The 14,196-nt window shown below is 40.9% G+C and overlaps 1 protein-coding gene across 19 annotated transcripts in view; it reads left to right on the top strand.

The window, feature by feature from the left end:
- The window catches only part of KDM6A (lysine demethylase 6A), a 151,577-nt gene extending 142,592 nt beyond the window's left edge, over positions 1–8,985 (top strand). For 11 of the 19 annotated variants that reach the window (XR_003526412.1, XR_003526405.1, XR_003526414.1 and 8 more), the window contains 3 exons: positions 3,264–3,390; positions 4,327–4,838; positions 6,740–8,985. Coding sequence is in view for 8 of the 19 variants with exons in the window: in XM_027635818.1 (XP_027491619.1) it covers positions 3,264–3,390; positions 4,327–4,497; positions 4,760–4,816 (355 nt within the window). In the remaining 11 variants the exon portion in view is untranslated. The remainder of the gene's footprint in view (positions 1–3,263; positions 3,391–4,326; positions 4,839–6,739) is intronic. The other 8 variants (XM_027635836.1, XM_027635877.1, XM_027635807.1 and 5 more) reach the window with 2 other exon arrangements.
- The last annotated feature ends 5,211 nt before the right edge of the window (positions 8,986–14,196 follow it).

Genomic DNA, 14,196 nt, shown 5'->3' with positions numbered 1-14,196 from the left:
TCTTATGTACAAAGTATAGACATTTGTGTCTTATATATATGTGAGTGTGTGTATGCCTGTGCATAGAAATGCCTGAAAAATAGTGATTTTTGATAGACCTGATTGAATTTCTTCTTGGGTAGCTGACTTCATTTGTCATCAGGAAATAAAAATAAGTGACACAGCTGTCATCTTTTTGCCAAGCACAGGTCTATCTAAAATTGCACATCGAAGGTACATAAAGTGTTTAGGTAGCTTTGACTTCTGTCTCTGGGGCTTCTTAGGTATCAGAATAGTACAAAAGAATAACTCTTGGAAAACGATAAAAAGTAGTTTTTAATTCAATTTGAAAGATAAATACAAATATATCTTAGTGGGTTATGTGAGAGTAACCACTGCAGAGGCAATAAACTAAAATTTGAGCATTCATCTAAATTAGATGTATCAACAGATTAGCAATGAAAAGAAACAGAATAGCAGAAGGGAAAAAGTAATAGAAGGAAACTTTGCTTTTGGAAGAAATCTGAAGCCTTGTTATATTTTTAGTTAATGTGCAGTTCAGTGCTGTCTTGATAGATAAAAGGCAAAGGGCAAAACCTGAAACTTTCTCATGAGATATTTTTGAAGGATTTGCTTTTAACAGTAGAACTGTGAGCAGGAACACAGCAGACAAAATGATTTAAAACTTGGCTGAGGGAGGACAACCCTCAAAAAGAGAAAAATTAACTGCAAACCTCTTCTTAGATGGAAGCCAGAAGGACTTTTAGAAATGTATCTGAGGAAGAGAAGAATTTTAGAGGTAGTGCGAACATAGTAATAAAGGCTTAAAAAATTAATTCCAAAGTCACTGAAATACTAAGTTCTTTTACAAAAATAGTTTCAGAAATGTAAAAGAACATGACATGGGAGAAGTTATTTTGCACAAAACCATGAAGCAGATAAAATACATTTTAAGTATCAGGGAAGATGTATTACTGAAAGGTACTAAGAGGTCAGTTCTGGATTGCCATTGGGATGATCTCCACACTTTGAGAAGTTTTACTCCATATCTAAATATTCAAACACTTTTCTCACCGCCCTTCTAGAATAAATCAGGGTGATGTCCATTTTTAAATCTTCTGTTAAATATTTGAATTCGACTGGACATGATTTACTCATATCTTCATGCCATACCTGTAAAGAATTTGAGAGAGAGAAATGGTGTAGATTTTCTTATAACTGAATTCTCACTGAACAAGAATAAAAGCAAGTCTACGGTACTAAAAGCTGACCCCATTTAACTTGCACATTGTGACTCTGCTAGGCACCTTTTTGACTTCCTTTAGGCTTCTCAAACTTCAGGAAATAGTGCATTTTCAAAGGGATAGTTTGTATGTTTTCTCTCATACTCGACAGTATGAAATAGTTAACATTTATATTTTCAAGTGCCATTACTAGGACCTGAATTTTATCCAAGGAGAGGAATTTCACCATCTAGCTGTTGTTTTCTGCTTTGGTTGCAAATTTGGCAGACGTTGCAGTGATACTGTAAGTGGGTTACATTTTGGGCACTACTTTTTTCACATCAGTAACGCTAGAAAGCTCTTCCAAAATAACACTTGGAAAATTCTTGGAAGTCAGGAGTGGAGAACAATGGTGGCAGGTGTGCAGATGTGCTTCTTCCAGTTGCTCTTTGGCATCCCCAAAGACTCTTGCAGATAACAGCAGAAGAATGGTAGCTCCTGAGTTTGACATAGGACTGCACTGCACAAAGGAATGCTTTTCCAAAGTTCCTGAGCTTGTCAGGAGCACGATGGCCCAACACTCAAGTGAGTCAATACATCATCTACCACATATGCTTGGCCTTGACGTCGTGAGTCCCACTCACATCAGACTTCAAAAGTGTTGAAGGAGTCACAGCTTAATGAGCTGTATAATTTTCTTGAAATTTGGTATGCAAAAGTCAGATGTTTAAGAGAGAAACACACTTTCAGTTTTGGGTTGCCCTTACAGTGAGGGTGTTAATGAAGCCATAGATTTGTTTTTAGTGAGGATTAACAGTGTGAGTGTAAAACAAGAGGAGAGTATCTCAAAAGTAAGCCCAAGATTCTGTTAACTACTTGGGAACACATGAAAGAAACTTAAAAAAAACCAAAATACAGCATATATATATTACATGTTTAAGGCTTTAAAATGGGAGGATCGAGTTGAAAACATTTGATAGAACTCTTGAGCACTTTGTTTTCTGTCCAATGTTTGTTTTTCCCCTTAATTTTTTTCAATCTTCCTTCTGCATCTAATGAGCATGTAACGTAACCACCCTGTGGAGGAGAAAATTAAAGGCTGCAAAGGCTGCAGCTCAAATAAATAGCATAGCTGAGAGCTAAAATTATTGTAAATAACATTGTAATTTAGAAATCTGGTGACCTATTTTGCCAGCTTTTTTTTAGAAAATGTCTGTAGCTCATAAAGTGCTAGAGAACAAGTTATATTTTCTTGTACAGAAGAGAACTGTAGAGAATTGCTTCAGTAAAATTATTTAATTTTTTGTTTGTTGGTTTGTTTTTATGAAAGTACGACAGGGAATTGTAGATTTTAATTTGACATTTGAGTGGTTCTTTTCTTCATTCATAAAATAAGTGTTAGATTTATTTTTTTCTGTGAATCTTTTTCTTTTTTTCTTGCAAAAGGACTTACTTCTAGGACCAACCTGTGTGTTCATTTTCCTTTTTTGTGGAACAAGATACATGTTGACAGAATCTGTTTCCATTGTGTGTAGAATGACTCCTGGCAGAACTTGGGGTTTCAGATTTGGGATTGTTGAAATTAGTGGTGCTCAGGAAGTACCAGGGTTTTTAGGATGTTAAAACAGTTCTTTGGACTAGGCTGTCATCACACAAAATGTAAACAGGTGTGTTGAACTTGGCAGTTCAAGCTCACTTTGTGCTGAGAAAGTTATAGTTCAAAATAAAATACGTGGATCGCTCTTGAAAACACATTGTTTTATTGTGCTTAAAAGGGCATTCATGCATTTCAGTCCAAAAAAGAAAGGTACAAAAAAGAAAGGTACAACCTGTTTGCAGGGCAAGGGGCAGTACTGAAATGGAACAAAACTACACAGAGGTCCATGAGCACATGATGTGACTTCTCCCCAAGCTGTGAGTTCAGTGAGTCTTACTAGGCAGCTGGTTTTGAAATCCCAGAGTAAGAGCAACCTCCAGGTACAGGGGAAGAAATTTAAGCCTGTTTGAGTCTTGCTGTAAAGTTGAATGTTGAACTGAACACACAACTGGTTTTGGTTGCAGGTACTGCCTGTTAAGAACTCTCAAACAGTGTCAGACACTGCGGGAAGCTCTGATTGCTGCAGGAAAGGAGATAGTCTGGCATGGGCGAGCGAAGGACGAGCCAGCTCATTACTGTAGCATTTGTGAGGTCAGTAAAAATATGTCTTGGGCTTGTGCACTACTGCAGTATTGATTTAAATTTTGCCCTGTCTTTTGTTGTTGTTGTTGTTGCTGTTTAAATTTTGCTTTTAAGTTGCAGCATCTTTTCTATGCTGTGAGCACATGTATGTGATGCAGCACTGTCTTCAGAGAGCTTATCCAGAAGTTTTTCTGGACACAGCCTGTGTTTTGCTGCAGTCTCTCCCAAGTACTTCCACAACATTGTTTTTCACTAGGTCGATTTCCAATTCTCAGTTATTATATCCCTTCCTGCATGTAATTTGATCTGCTGGGCTTCATTTTAAAGGTGTATCTGTTTTCATTTCAGAAGTGAACAACACTCCCAGAAGAGAGAGAATTTTAAGTGTATTTTTTTCACAGGACATACCTTTTTGCTGAAATTTTTTTATACTACTTTCTGTTAATAGTTGCTTTAAACTATGGGATTATAATTTTCAAGCTTAAAAGAAAATAAAATTTTCCTACCCCCTGAAAATCAGTTTCTAGTTATCTTCTGACTGAGCCTCTTGGGCAGGATGAGCACGTGACTCAGTAGTAAGGAAATAAATCACGAACTTCTTTTGCAGACGAATTTTAAAAAGGAAAATTAGGTATAATTGTTATACTCACCTTACTGAGTAAGCCCTACTCAGCATATGAATCCTGCTTTGTCAATATTGACCCAAAGCTTTCCCGTAGCGCTGTTCATGCAGACATCCTAAGTGCAATATTAGTGGTTTTACAATATTTCACCTCTCTGCCTGAGCCTTGGGAGAATAGATTTTTTTTTCCCTGAACAAATCTCATTTTTCTCTTCGCACGCGCGGGGTAAGGTTGTAAATCTTGAAGAAAATACAGTTTTTCGTGGTTTAACTTTTTAAAAATTGAAATTGTAACGCTTGGCTTCATCTTTCCCTTCTCATAGGTGGAAGTCTTTGATCTGCTTTTTGTCACTAGTGAGAGCAATTCTCGAAAGACCTACGTTGTACATTGCCAAGACTGTGCACGAAAGATAAGCACGAACCTGGAAAACTTTGTGGTGCTAGAACAGTACAAAATGGAGGACTTGATGCAAGTCTATGATCAATTTACATTAGTAAGTCAAATTAATAAGTGGGTGCATAAATACATTATTTGTAAAGCAGTTGTAGACTGTCTTGGTGCTCCACTGTACGAGTACCGTGGACTTTCTGATGCAAATGGAGGTATGGGTTGTGTGTGATATTTACAGAACAAAACGCTGAAGAGTCAGAATTGTGTGAAATACTTCGGTAACTTACTGCAGAACATAACCACTGAGTTTTCAGGAAAAGTATGATGTTACAATTCATAAAGTTGTGGCTTTAAAAATCCAATAGAGATCACCTGAAGACCATAACTGGATCAGATGGAGATGGGAAGAATCAGGACAGTGAAGCTTGGAGAAACTAGCACCAGGTTCAAGAGCATCTCTAATACATTGGTTGTGGTATGAAGTCAGTATAGCAGCAGAGCATCCTATGCACTCAGACCCCTTCCTTCCCCTTCCCCACCCATCCCTACTCCCGAATTGGCACTGTCCTTCTGCTTAGCAAGTGGATGCTCTCAAACAGTTCTGTCTTTTGGCTTGGGGCCTCCTTTGCATTTCAATTTAAAGCAAAAAGCCTCTTTGCCATTATAGCTTTGTGCTATATATGGCAGCCTCCTGCTTTGAACTGTGTCAGCACAACTGTCCTAACGTTTCACCCAGGTTTCATTGTTTCAGGCAAAGATGGCTTTTTTGTAACCACGATGAAAGCGATGCTGGATGTATTTATAAGCCTTGCCTTTCTGTCAGAGGAGACAAACATTGGACTAAGTGTTATGAGAATTTCATATTGAATTTATTACGACAGCCCAGTAAGGGGCTGTGCCTTTTGGTTCATTTCCAGGTGCTGCAGAAAATGTGTGTTTAGTTATTTCATGTATTGTTAGCATGCTAAGTTGTGATCTTTTGAGTTAAGGCCTCAAGGTTCAGCAGTAGAGGCTGGTGAGAGTGTGGGACCATGTCCTCTGAATTTAATTCTCTTCGTTAGTCCTACAGAACCTGAGATGGTTGAACTTCAGTCTATACTTCTAGGAGGTCACTGTCATTATAGTTTGTGGAATACTGCAATTTCAAAGTGATGATGTGTTATAGAAAAACATATAAATAAACACCTGTTCTCAGATACTTCATCCAGTTGAGTGGAAATGGGGAATAATGTTTATGTGTGGGAGAAGAGAAGGGGAGGGAGGAGCATTTTGTTGTCTGTGTTTATAACACTGTGTAGATAACAGCAGTGATGTTGTCCCTAGAACAAGGGTTCTCAACCTGTGAGTAGCTCCTTTCCCCACCAAAGCCTGAGGCTGTGGCCCTGGAGGACAGTAGTGATTGTTCTCATGTGAAATTGGTGTGCTCATTCATTTCTTTTAAAGGGAATACAGTCTCAGTTGGGAAGAGTCACAGCCTAAAAGTGACATCTCTCAGATGTAGGAAGAGAGTTAAGCTTTGTTGGAAGAATAATCTCAGAGAGCAAAGGTACAATAGGCCAGAGAAACTCTTTGGGGTAAAGTACACGGAGCAAACATGGGGATAAGCCAGTGTTAGTGTTTCCTAAGTGGGTGCTGTGATGTGGTCTGGAGTGTCTTTAGAGACTGTGAGCAGCTTCTTGAAAGGATTCCACTGAGGAGCAGGAAAAGAGAATAAAACGCCATCAGAATCCGTATTTTGATGGAACACCATGAAGTGCAATACTGGGGGGCAGAAAGGTGTCTCCTAGACCTCGTCTCCTGAAAGCAGGCAGGAAGAAGACACGTGGCTTCACTCTTGAGGCTCTTTGTCCCCATGTCAGAGAATCTGAGACCCTTTCCACTGATACCCTCACTTCGGGGGTGTATGTTATTGTTCAGGTGGAAGAGGGGAAAAAATGAAGGCATTTGGAGAGTCACAAATGGACCATGCCCCTCCCCAGTGGTAAACAGGTTGAGAATCCCTGTTTTAGAATATATAAAGTTATATCTATACTGAGCCCATGTGGAACTCTTTGCTGCCACAATGGGACTTGTTTTGTCAGCTCACATCATATTAACACAGATATCCCCACGGCACACTCCAGTCCACAGTATAGACAAAATCCTGATGCAAAGTATTCATAAAATACATGTTGTATTTGAGTAAGTTGGAAAAAAATGCCAGTATCTACTTGAAAGAGTCTCGAAGTGTAAAAAGAGTGGTGTGTGTGACTTTAAACTCTCATGGTTGCAGTTTGTGCAGGTCTTGGTTAAGCACGGAGTTTTGCACCCTTGTAGAAAAGGTAATTTAATGTTTTCTCTTTCAGGCTCCTCCATTGCCATCCTCCTCATCTTGACATTTTTTCATGGACATTAAATGAAAACTTTTCTGATATTCAGGAAGTGACCCAGTTCTGCACCACTGATTTTTGTAGCTATCCCGTAAGGCTGCTGGCTGAAAGCTGTGTCTATGCAACCTTCCAAGTGCGGAGTGTCAACCAACTGGACAGGAGAGAGCACTGCCTCCTACTCCAGAACTCAAAACAAATAAAGCTCATCCAGCTGTACTTCAAAAAAAAATAATTCCATGTTTTGTATATATCTGACAAAACTGGCAACATTATACAGACTACTGACTTGAAGACCACCTCTTTTGTATTTCTCTGTTTCTGGGCTGATGAGTTGGTTTCATCCATTTTTCCCCCTTCAGAATTTCCCTTGGAAAAAGTACTAGCTTAGCTGGTCATTTCTTTGTAAGGTAGTTAGAAATTTTAAGTCTTTCTTTGGGCAACTTTTTTTTTTTTTTTTTTTTTAATGTGAAGAGTTAGGTGATATAAATTTTTTACTGCTTTTATGTTTTTCTGTCTTGTTTTGAAACCATGACGGTTACACTTTTGGTTCCTAAATAAAATTTAAAACAATTAACAGCCAAGTCACAAAGATAAATGGGTTGCACATAGACTAAGGAATAAACTTCAGATTTGTGATTTTTGTTTCTAATCTTGATGTAAATTTACACTATTTATAAATACATATTTATTGCTTGAAAATATTTGTGAATGGAATGCTGTTATTTTTTCCAGATTACCTGCCATTGAAATTTTAAGGAGTTCTGTAATTTCAAACACTACTCCTATTACATTTTCTATATGTAAATAAAACTGCTTAGCATTGTACAGAAACTTTTATTAAAATTGTTTAATGTTTAAAGTTTTTCTATTGTTTGAGTTTTAAAAAGATTTTATGTACAGTGCCCAGTTTTTGTTCTTTTTTGAATCTGATTATATATATTTTATATATACTCTTGTGCTTGTGTATATATATAATATATATAGAAACTCGAATATAAATATGTGTATAAAGATTTAGAGACTAAATTTTTCTCGTTTTAAGTTTTACATCTATGGTAGATTTGAGGTGTCTACTGTAAAGTATTGCTTACAAAAGTATGATTATTTTTAAAGAAATATATGGTATGTATCCTCAAGACATAGAATGACCTTCAGACTGGTTTATTGTTAAATTGCACTTTTTGCAATAACAGACCAATAAATAGTTGCTGCCAAAATGTAGTAGTAGAAAGTAAGTAACAGCTAAATTTTAAAGCTCTTCAAGAAAATACCGGCTTTGACAGGAAGTTTGGCACTAGTTTTAGAGGAGGAATGAAGAAGATGAATTGGTGGGGATGTTCTCTAGATTTCAACCAAATTTCAACTTATATATTACAATATGTTCTATTAACGATTTTAAAAGTGAAGACTGAATCATCTTGGCGTCATTGTTGACCCCAAAAAAAGGACGTTGTTTTGTGGTATTCTATTGTATTTTCACATATTTTGTAATACGAATTCACTGGTAAATTTTTGAAGCACTAGGTTTATTTAGGACAAGTTTATAATATATCATTGTAACAGTTTGCAGTTTTAATGATGGTATTTATTTTAAGTTGCTCCTTTCTCATTAGCTTCTTGGAAATGCATTAAATCTAAATTTCAAAATTGATAGCTTTCTTATCGATCAGAGTTGACTGATGCAGAGGGTTCTGCATCGAGCAGTATCTCATAATTTCTCATTAGTGGGGTATGTTAGTGATTGCATTGTTAAATTTTTTGTAATCAATGTGAAGTGTTAAAGGCACAGAGCATGTGAGTAGTTTCTTTTGAACAAAAAGAATCGCCTCTTACGTTGTAGCTTCAAACGAAGGGTGTTTTAATGAAGAATCAGTACAGCTTACCTAACGCTGTTACAGCAGTTGAACCATAGTTATTACTGACTTTCTTGCTAGTTCTTACAACAGTTGGACAAAAGGGTGTAGAGATTAAAGAAAAGAGTTAACAAATGCTCTTGCCAGCGAAATTATCAACTAGCAGTTAGGAAGCCAGTATTTGCAGTTCTGTAAAGATGTAAGTCTCAGCTCTTGATAACAAACTCTACAAATCATATTTTTTTTTTTTACTTATGTATTTTACGCAGTCATAAATATTGTAATCTTGACAAACCATGCTGCAACTGAAAAGCTACTCCTTTTACAGTAGTCTTAAACCCAAATAAAAGCAAGATACACTTACCTCAACTAATGGTAAACAAAAAGTCCTCATTTCTCAGTGCTGTAAAAGAACATTGCTAATTAGGGAAAGAGCTACCGTGCGCTAATCAAAAGGGCTTTGTACCTTTCCTCCCCTTTGCAAAAGAGGATATGGCATTTCTACCAAGGAAGAAAATCCATATTTTGCCCATGAACAAAGTAGACCAAACCAGTAGAGCATCAGGCAGCATTGCTCGTTCTGTGGGAAGGTGGTGTCACGAATTTGAATTGCTGCAGGGCTTTAATATTTTGCAGTTTTCATACTTCTTAATCACACTACGCTCCCAAGCCATGGACAGTTTGGATCTATAAGCTGCTATGATTTAGACTGCTTTTGTTTCATTTTATTAAAAAAAGCACAAGTTAATATTTTACCAGTTGTACTTATTGAGAAGCACTTCTGCTTCTTCAGTGACGAAGCTCAAGATGCAAGTGAAACATTTGTAAAACATTTGTAATCTCTGGGTGTTTCCAAGCGTCAGGAGTTGGGCAGGGTGGGGGGAGGCTGGAATCCAAGGCTGAGTGGAGGGGACTGGCTTGTTTTCCAAGGAATCTCAGTCTTGGGGCCCTTGAGCTCCACAGCTGAGCTGCAGTCACTGTGTGGTTCTGATTTGCTTGTGGCTACAAATTATAGTAGCGGGCAAATGAAAGAGCAAAATGTAGAAGGATGAAAATGGCCAAAGTTGTGACATTTGTTGCAAGAATTTTAAAAAGGTTACAGGTTAATTAAAAAATTGTATTATTAGGGGATAAAACCAGAGATAAGTGGGTGTTTAAAAAAACCAACCAACCAAAAACCAACCAACAAAACAAAACAAAACAAAAAACCAACACATTAAAAAGTTGAATTAAAGATAAGAAGGAATTAGAAATAAATAACAACATTTGCTACTGAACTGTGGATCTGAGAACTGTCCTGGAGGATCTTGACAACAAAGGGATTCCATAAAAGTGGAGAAGGAATAATCATGTGCTGCTGAGCTTAATTAAGTTCTTCCATAAATATATTCAACAGACCATTTGATATTAAAGCTTTCCTTCAGGTACATAACTTGGGAGCAGTAGATCTGCTTTTTTGGGGGGGAAGTCCTACCAGTGGTTACAGTTTAGAAGTAGTGATATTGGTATCTATGCAAGAAGTATTGAGATAAAAGTCACTAGAAAGTGAGAAGTATCTACTTACAGAAAATTCCCAAAGCTTCCTGAATTTGTATATCAGATAACTTGTTGATCTTAAAGACAAAGTATCCTGAATCCCCGCCTCTCTAGTTGGAAGGACTTTCAAAGTAGCATTACAATGATGATGCTTTCCTTAAATGAGACCAGCTTGGCTCAGTTCAGCAGAGTATTTTTGGATCAAAGATGGGCAGGGCCCAGGTACTCCACAGCTGGTGATATCCTGGCCACAAATACATTTATTGATTAGGAGAAGGAATTTGCAAGGACTCGGCCAAGATGATAAGGAAGAGGATGCTCATCCTTGGTTGCTGCAATGATCCTAGAAGGGGGCTCAAGTGAACATGTTACTTGGTGTAGGGGATTAGGAGGAGAGTGTTTAAGCCTGAGCTTCCCTAGGTCAGAGCCTGGGTCCATAGCAGGGAGCCACAGTGGGGCCAGAAGACAGGGATGGTAGGGAAGCTTCATGTCCATAAGAAGGACATGGAACTGCTGGAGCAGGTCCAGAGGAAGCCCCAAAGTTGGTAAGAGGACTGGAGTACCTCCCCTATGAAGACAGGCTGAGAAAGTTGGTGCTGCTCAGCCTGGAGGAGGGCAGGTTGTGTGGAGACCTCACAGCAGCTTCCAGTATCTGAAGGGGCCTGCAAGGAAGGTGGAGAGGGACTCGTTGTCAGGAACTGGAGTGACAGGATGAGGGAATGTGTACAAATCCCTCAGGAGCAGGGAAGTGATCCTTCCCCTGTACTCTGCATTGGTGAGGCCACACCTGGAGTATTGTGTTCAGCTCTGGGCCCCTCAGTTCAGGAAGGATATTGAGGTGCTGGAGCGGGTCCAAAGAAGAGCAACGAGGCTGGTGAAGGGACTGGAGCACAAGTCCTATGAGGAGAGGCTGAGAGAGCTGGGGTTGTTCAGTCTGGAGAAGAGAAGGCTTAGAGGCGACCTCATCACTCTCTTCAACTACCTGAAGGGAGGTTATAGCCAGGTGGGGGTTGGTCTCTTCTCCCAGGCAACCAACAATAGGACAAGGGGACATGGGCTCAAGCTCTGCCAGGGGAGGTTTAGGTTAGATGTTAGGAAGAAATTCTTTACAGAGAGGGTTATCAGGCATTGGAACGGCCTACCCAGAGAGGTGGTGGATTCACCATCCCTGGAGGTTTTTAAAAAGAGATTGGACGTGGCCCTTAGTGCCATGATATAGTAATTGGAGTTGGATCAGGGGTTGGACTTGATGATCTTGGAGGTCTTTTCCAACCCAATCTATTCTATGATTCTATGAATTGAAGGAGGGGAAATTTAGATTAGATTAGGAAGAAATTTTTTACTGTGAAGGTGATGAGACACTGGAATAGGTTGCCCAGGGAGGTTGTGGATGCCCCAGCCCTGGCAGTGTTCAAAGCCACGATGGATGAGGCTTGGAGCAACCTGGTCTAGTGGGAAATATCCCTACCCACAGGACCTACCTAGTCCCAGGACAGCTTCATTCCAGGAAAACAATGGCGTTCCTCCAGAAAGAGGGAACAGCAGGACATTTGGGGGAGGTGGAACATGACTTTTCCTTGTTGGTGCCAGAAACTCTGCAAGGCTGAAGGTCATACAGAGGAGGAGAGGAGCCTCTGGGCAGAGCCTCCGTGGTGACAGGTTGTGTGGGCTGGGGATGCAGCACAGCTGCGTGTCTGGACTGGGAACAGGGACAATCCCTGAACCCCACAGGAGCTGTCACCCTGTCACCACAGGTGGGAAGAGCTGGAGTGTCGCTGCTGTGCCCAGCAGTGGTACTGGGCTCTCCCACTGCTTCCAGGAGCAGGGCTGGGCATGAGGGAGCAGGGCTGGGTTGTGGAGGTGAGCACTCATTAAAAGATTCAAAAGATAGGTATGGGGTGAGGTGCATTTATCCTTATTTAGTGCAGGAAGCCATAGAAACATGGAAGGGATGGAAGAAAAGAGGCTTCTCACAGTGGCAGGGAGGGCTCAGCTTCCAGCCTCACCCCTGGGGCAGCAGTGTCAGGGTTTTGCAGGTCACAGCAGCCCCTGCTGCCATGGGCCTTGTTACAGCATTAAAAAAAATACACTTGCTGCTACCCCTGCCTGGGGAACAGTGGGGCAGTGGATATATGCAGCAGTTAGGACACACATGTGGAGCTGGGATGGAAATGGATTTATCATTAGAGCCCACTGACTGCCTTCTGTCCTGCCCCTGAGCTGACAAGCACTAGTTCCTCTCTCACAGAGGGCAGCATTCTCCAGTTTCTAGCAGGATGGAGCACCACTCAGATCATATCCTTTCTGATAGAAGGTATTTTCAGGCCTTGTTTAAATGTGTGCTGCTGCCCAGGGAACAGGGAGTGACACATGGTTTGGGACTGAAGCTGATAAAAAGGGAAACCAAGCCAGAATGGTTGTAGGAGAGAGCAATTTAAAAGTAGCAAGGCCCAGGAAATTATTAATGTATGGGCTAATGGTTAAACAAATGGGCTAAAGCACTGAATCCTTTAGTTCATGGAACTGGGAGATTCTTGAAAGAGTCACACTTGAAGCCAAGGTGTAAAACTCAGCCACTGCCAGAGTCCGTAGGAGCACTGAAATGTGGTATGAGAGAGCTGGCTGTGAAATACCTGCAAAAGGTACTTCCCTTTGGAAGGATCAGGAAGAGACACCACAAGAGGAGTTTGAGAGAAGTAGTGTAAGATGTGTCCAGTGACATGTGGCTGGGCTATCATTTATATCAGCCTTCCAGGCACAGGGAAAGATGAACAGGAATAAAGAATGTTTCCATCCCTTTCCTCCTCTGTACTTTTCAGCACTAAACCGGGGGAAACTGAGTAGTCCTTTGAGGAAAACTGGGCTTTTCTTGTGGCAGTGGTCAGTCATCTGTAGCTGTCAATGCCGTATGCTGAGTGCAGTTCATGTCCTAGGTGCTGCTGGAGCTTTAATCTGTTTAGTTCTGAGATATATAAAATGAAGGGGCTTGAGGTGTTTTTTTCCCCCCAGAACATCATTGCCAGTGGGCTGTCCCCAGGCTGGCTGACCTTCACAGCAGGAACTTGAGGGACTTTTACAGCACCTGGAGAAGGATGAGAGGTGGGCAATGGGTGCAAACAAGGTTTGGTCACTCAAAATTCAGGTGGGTGGAAAAATGACCTGTTTAAGAACCAAAGTGGACAGACATTGGCTGCTGGAGGATAAGTGAGCCACCAGGCATAGCCTCATTTGGGCTGGGAAGAAAAAATCTGAGGAGAATAACTAGCAGATAGTCACAGTTGCCACGGGATTGTGTTTTTTTTTTGGGGGGGGGGGGGGTGGGAGGACATGTGGAGGGGGTTTTGAGGGTAGTAGCACCGGGCAGGGTGTGCAGTGCAATGTGATAAGAGCATCTGCTGTGCTTCGGATCTAGTACTCAAAGGCCTCCTCAAAGGGCAAATGTCTTCATGAGGGAAGATCTGAAAATGTATTCCAGGGGCTCAGGAACTGCTGGCAAGCTCATGACAGACTTATGGCTCTGTATTTATGTGCAGGACCTTGTCTTGCCTGAGGTGCCAGTGTTATCTCTGGTGTCCTGGATTAAATGCTAATGATTTAGGGACGTATTCATTGCAAACAGGGCGGCTCTGCCAGCTCCTGTGTTGGGCATCAGGAGGAAGGAAGAGGGAGGGGGAGCTGGCTCTGCTGGGCAGGAGAGAGCAAATTACACCAGCCCTGCCACAGCACAGCAGCTCCTCGTGTCCCCTGGAGCTTATGAGCCTTTTAGTAGCACAAGAGCTACTCAAAGCTTTCCTGGAGTCCTGCTGGGGGAGAGCCCAGGGCAGGGCTGGGTGCTCACCCACATCCCCTGGGGATAGATCTGCCTGGGCAGACAGTGGGAGGCAGCTGGGAATGTGTTGGAGGGGATTTAGGGCTGCTGCTCCTTAATATTCTGCCCAGCCTTTTGTCTGCTGATGTTTCCAAGGCTGTGCAACCCTGAGAGCCTTGTGAGAGCCCCCGGGAAGGTTATGATTTTAGGTGGCAAAAGTGATCATAGTTACACTT

This window comes from Corapipo altera, unplaced genomic scaffold, assembly GCF_003945725.1.
Source record: "Corapipo altera isolate COAL_440 unplaced genomic scaffold, ASM394572v1 0, whole genome shotgun sequence".
NCBI classification, from domain to species: Eukaryota; Metazoa; Chordata; class Aves; order Passeriformes; family Pipridae; genus Corapipo; species Corapipo altera.
The sequence above is the reverse complement of the archived record's forward strand: the minus strand, read 5'-3'. Positions and strand labels throughout refer to the sequence as shown.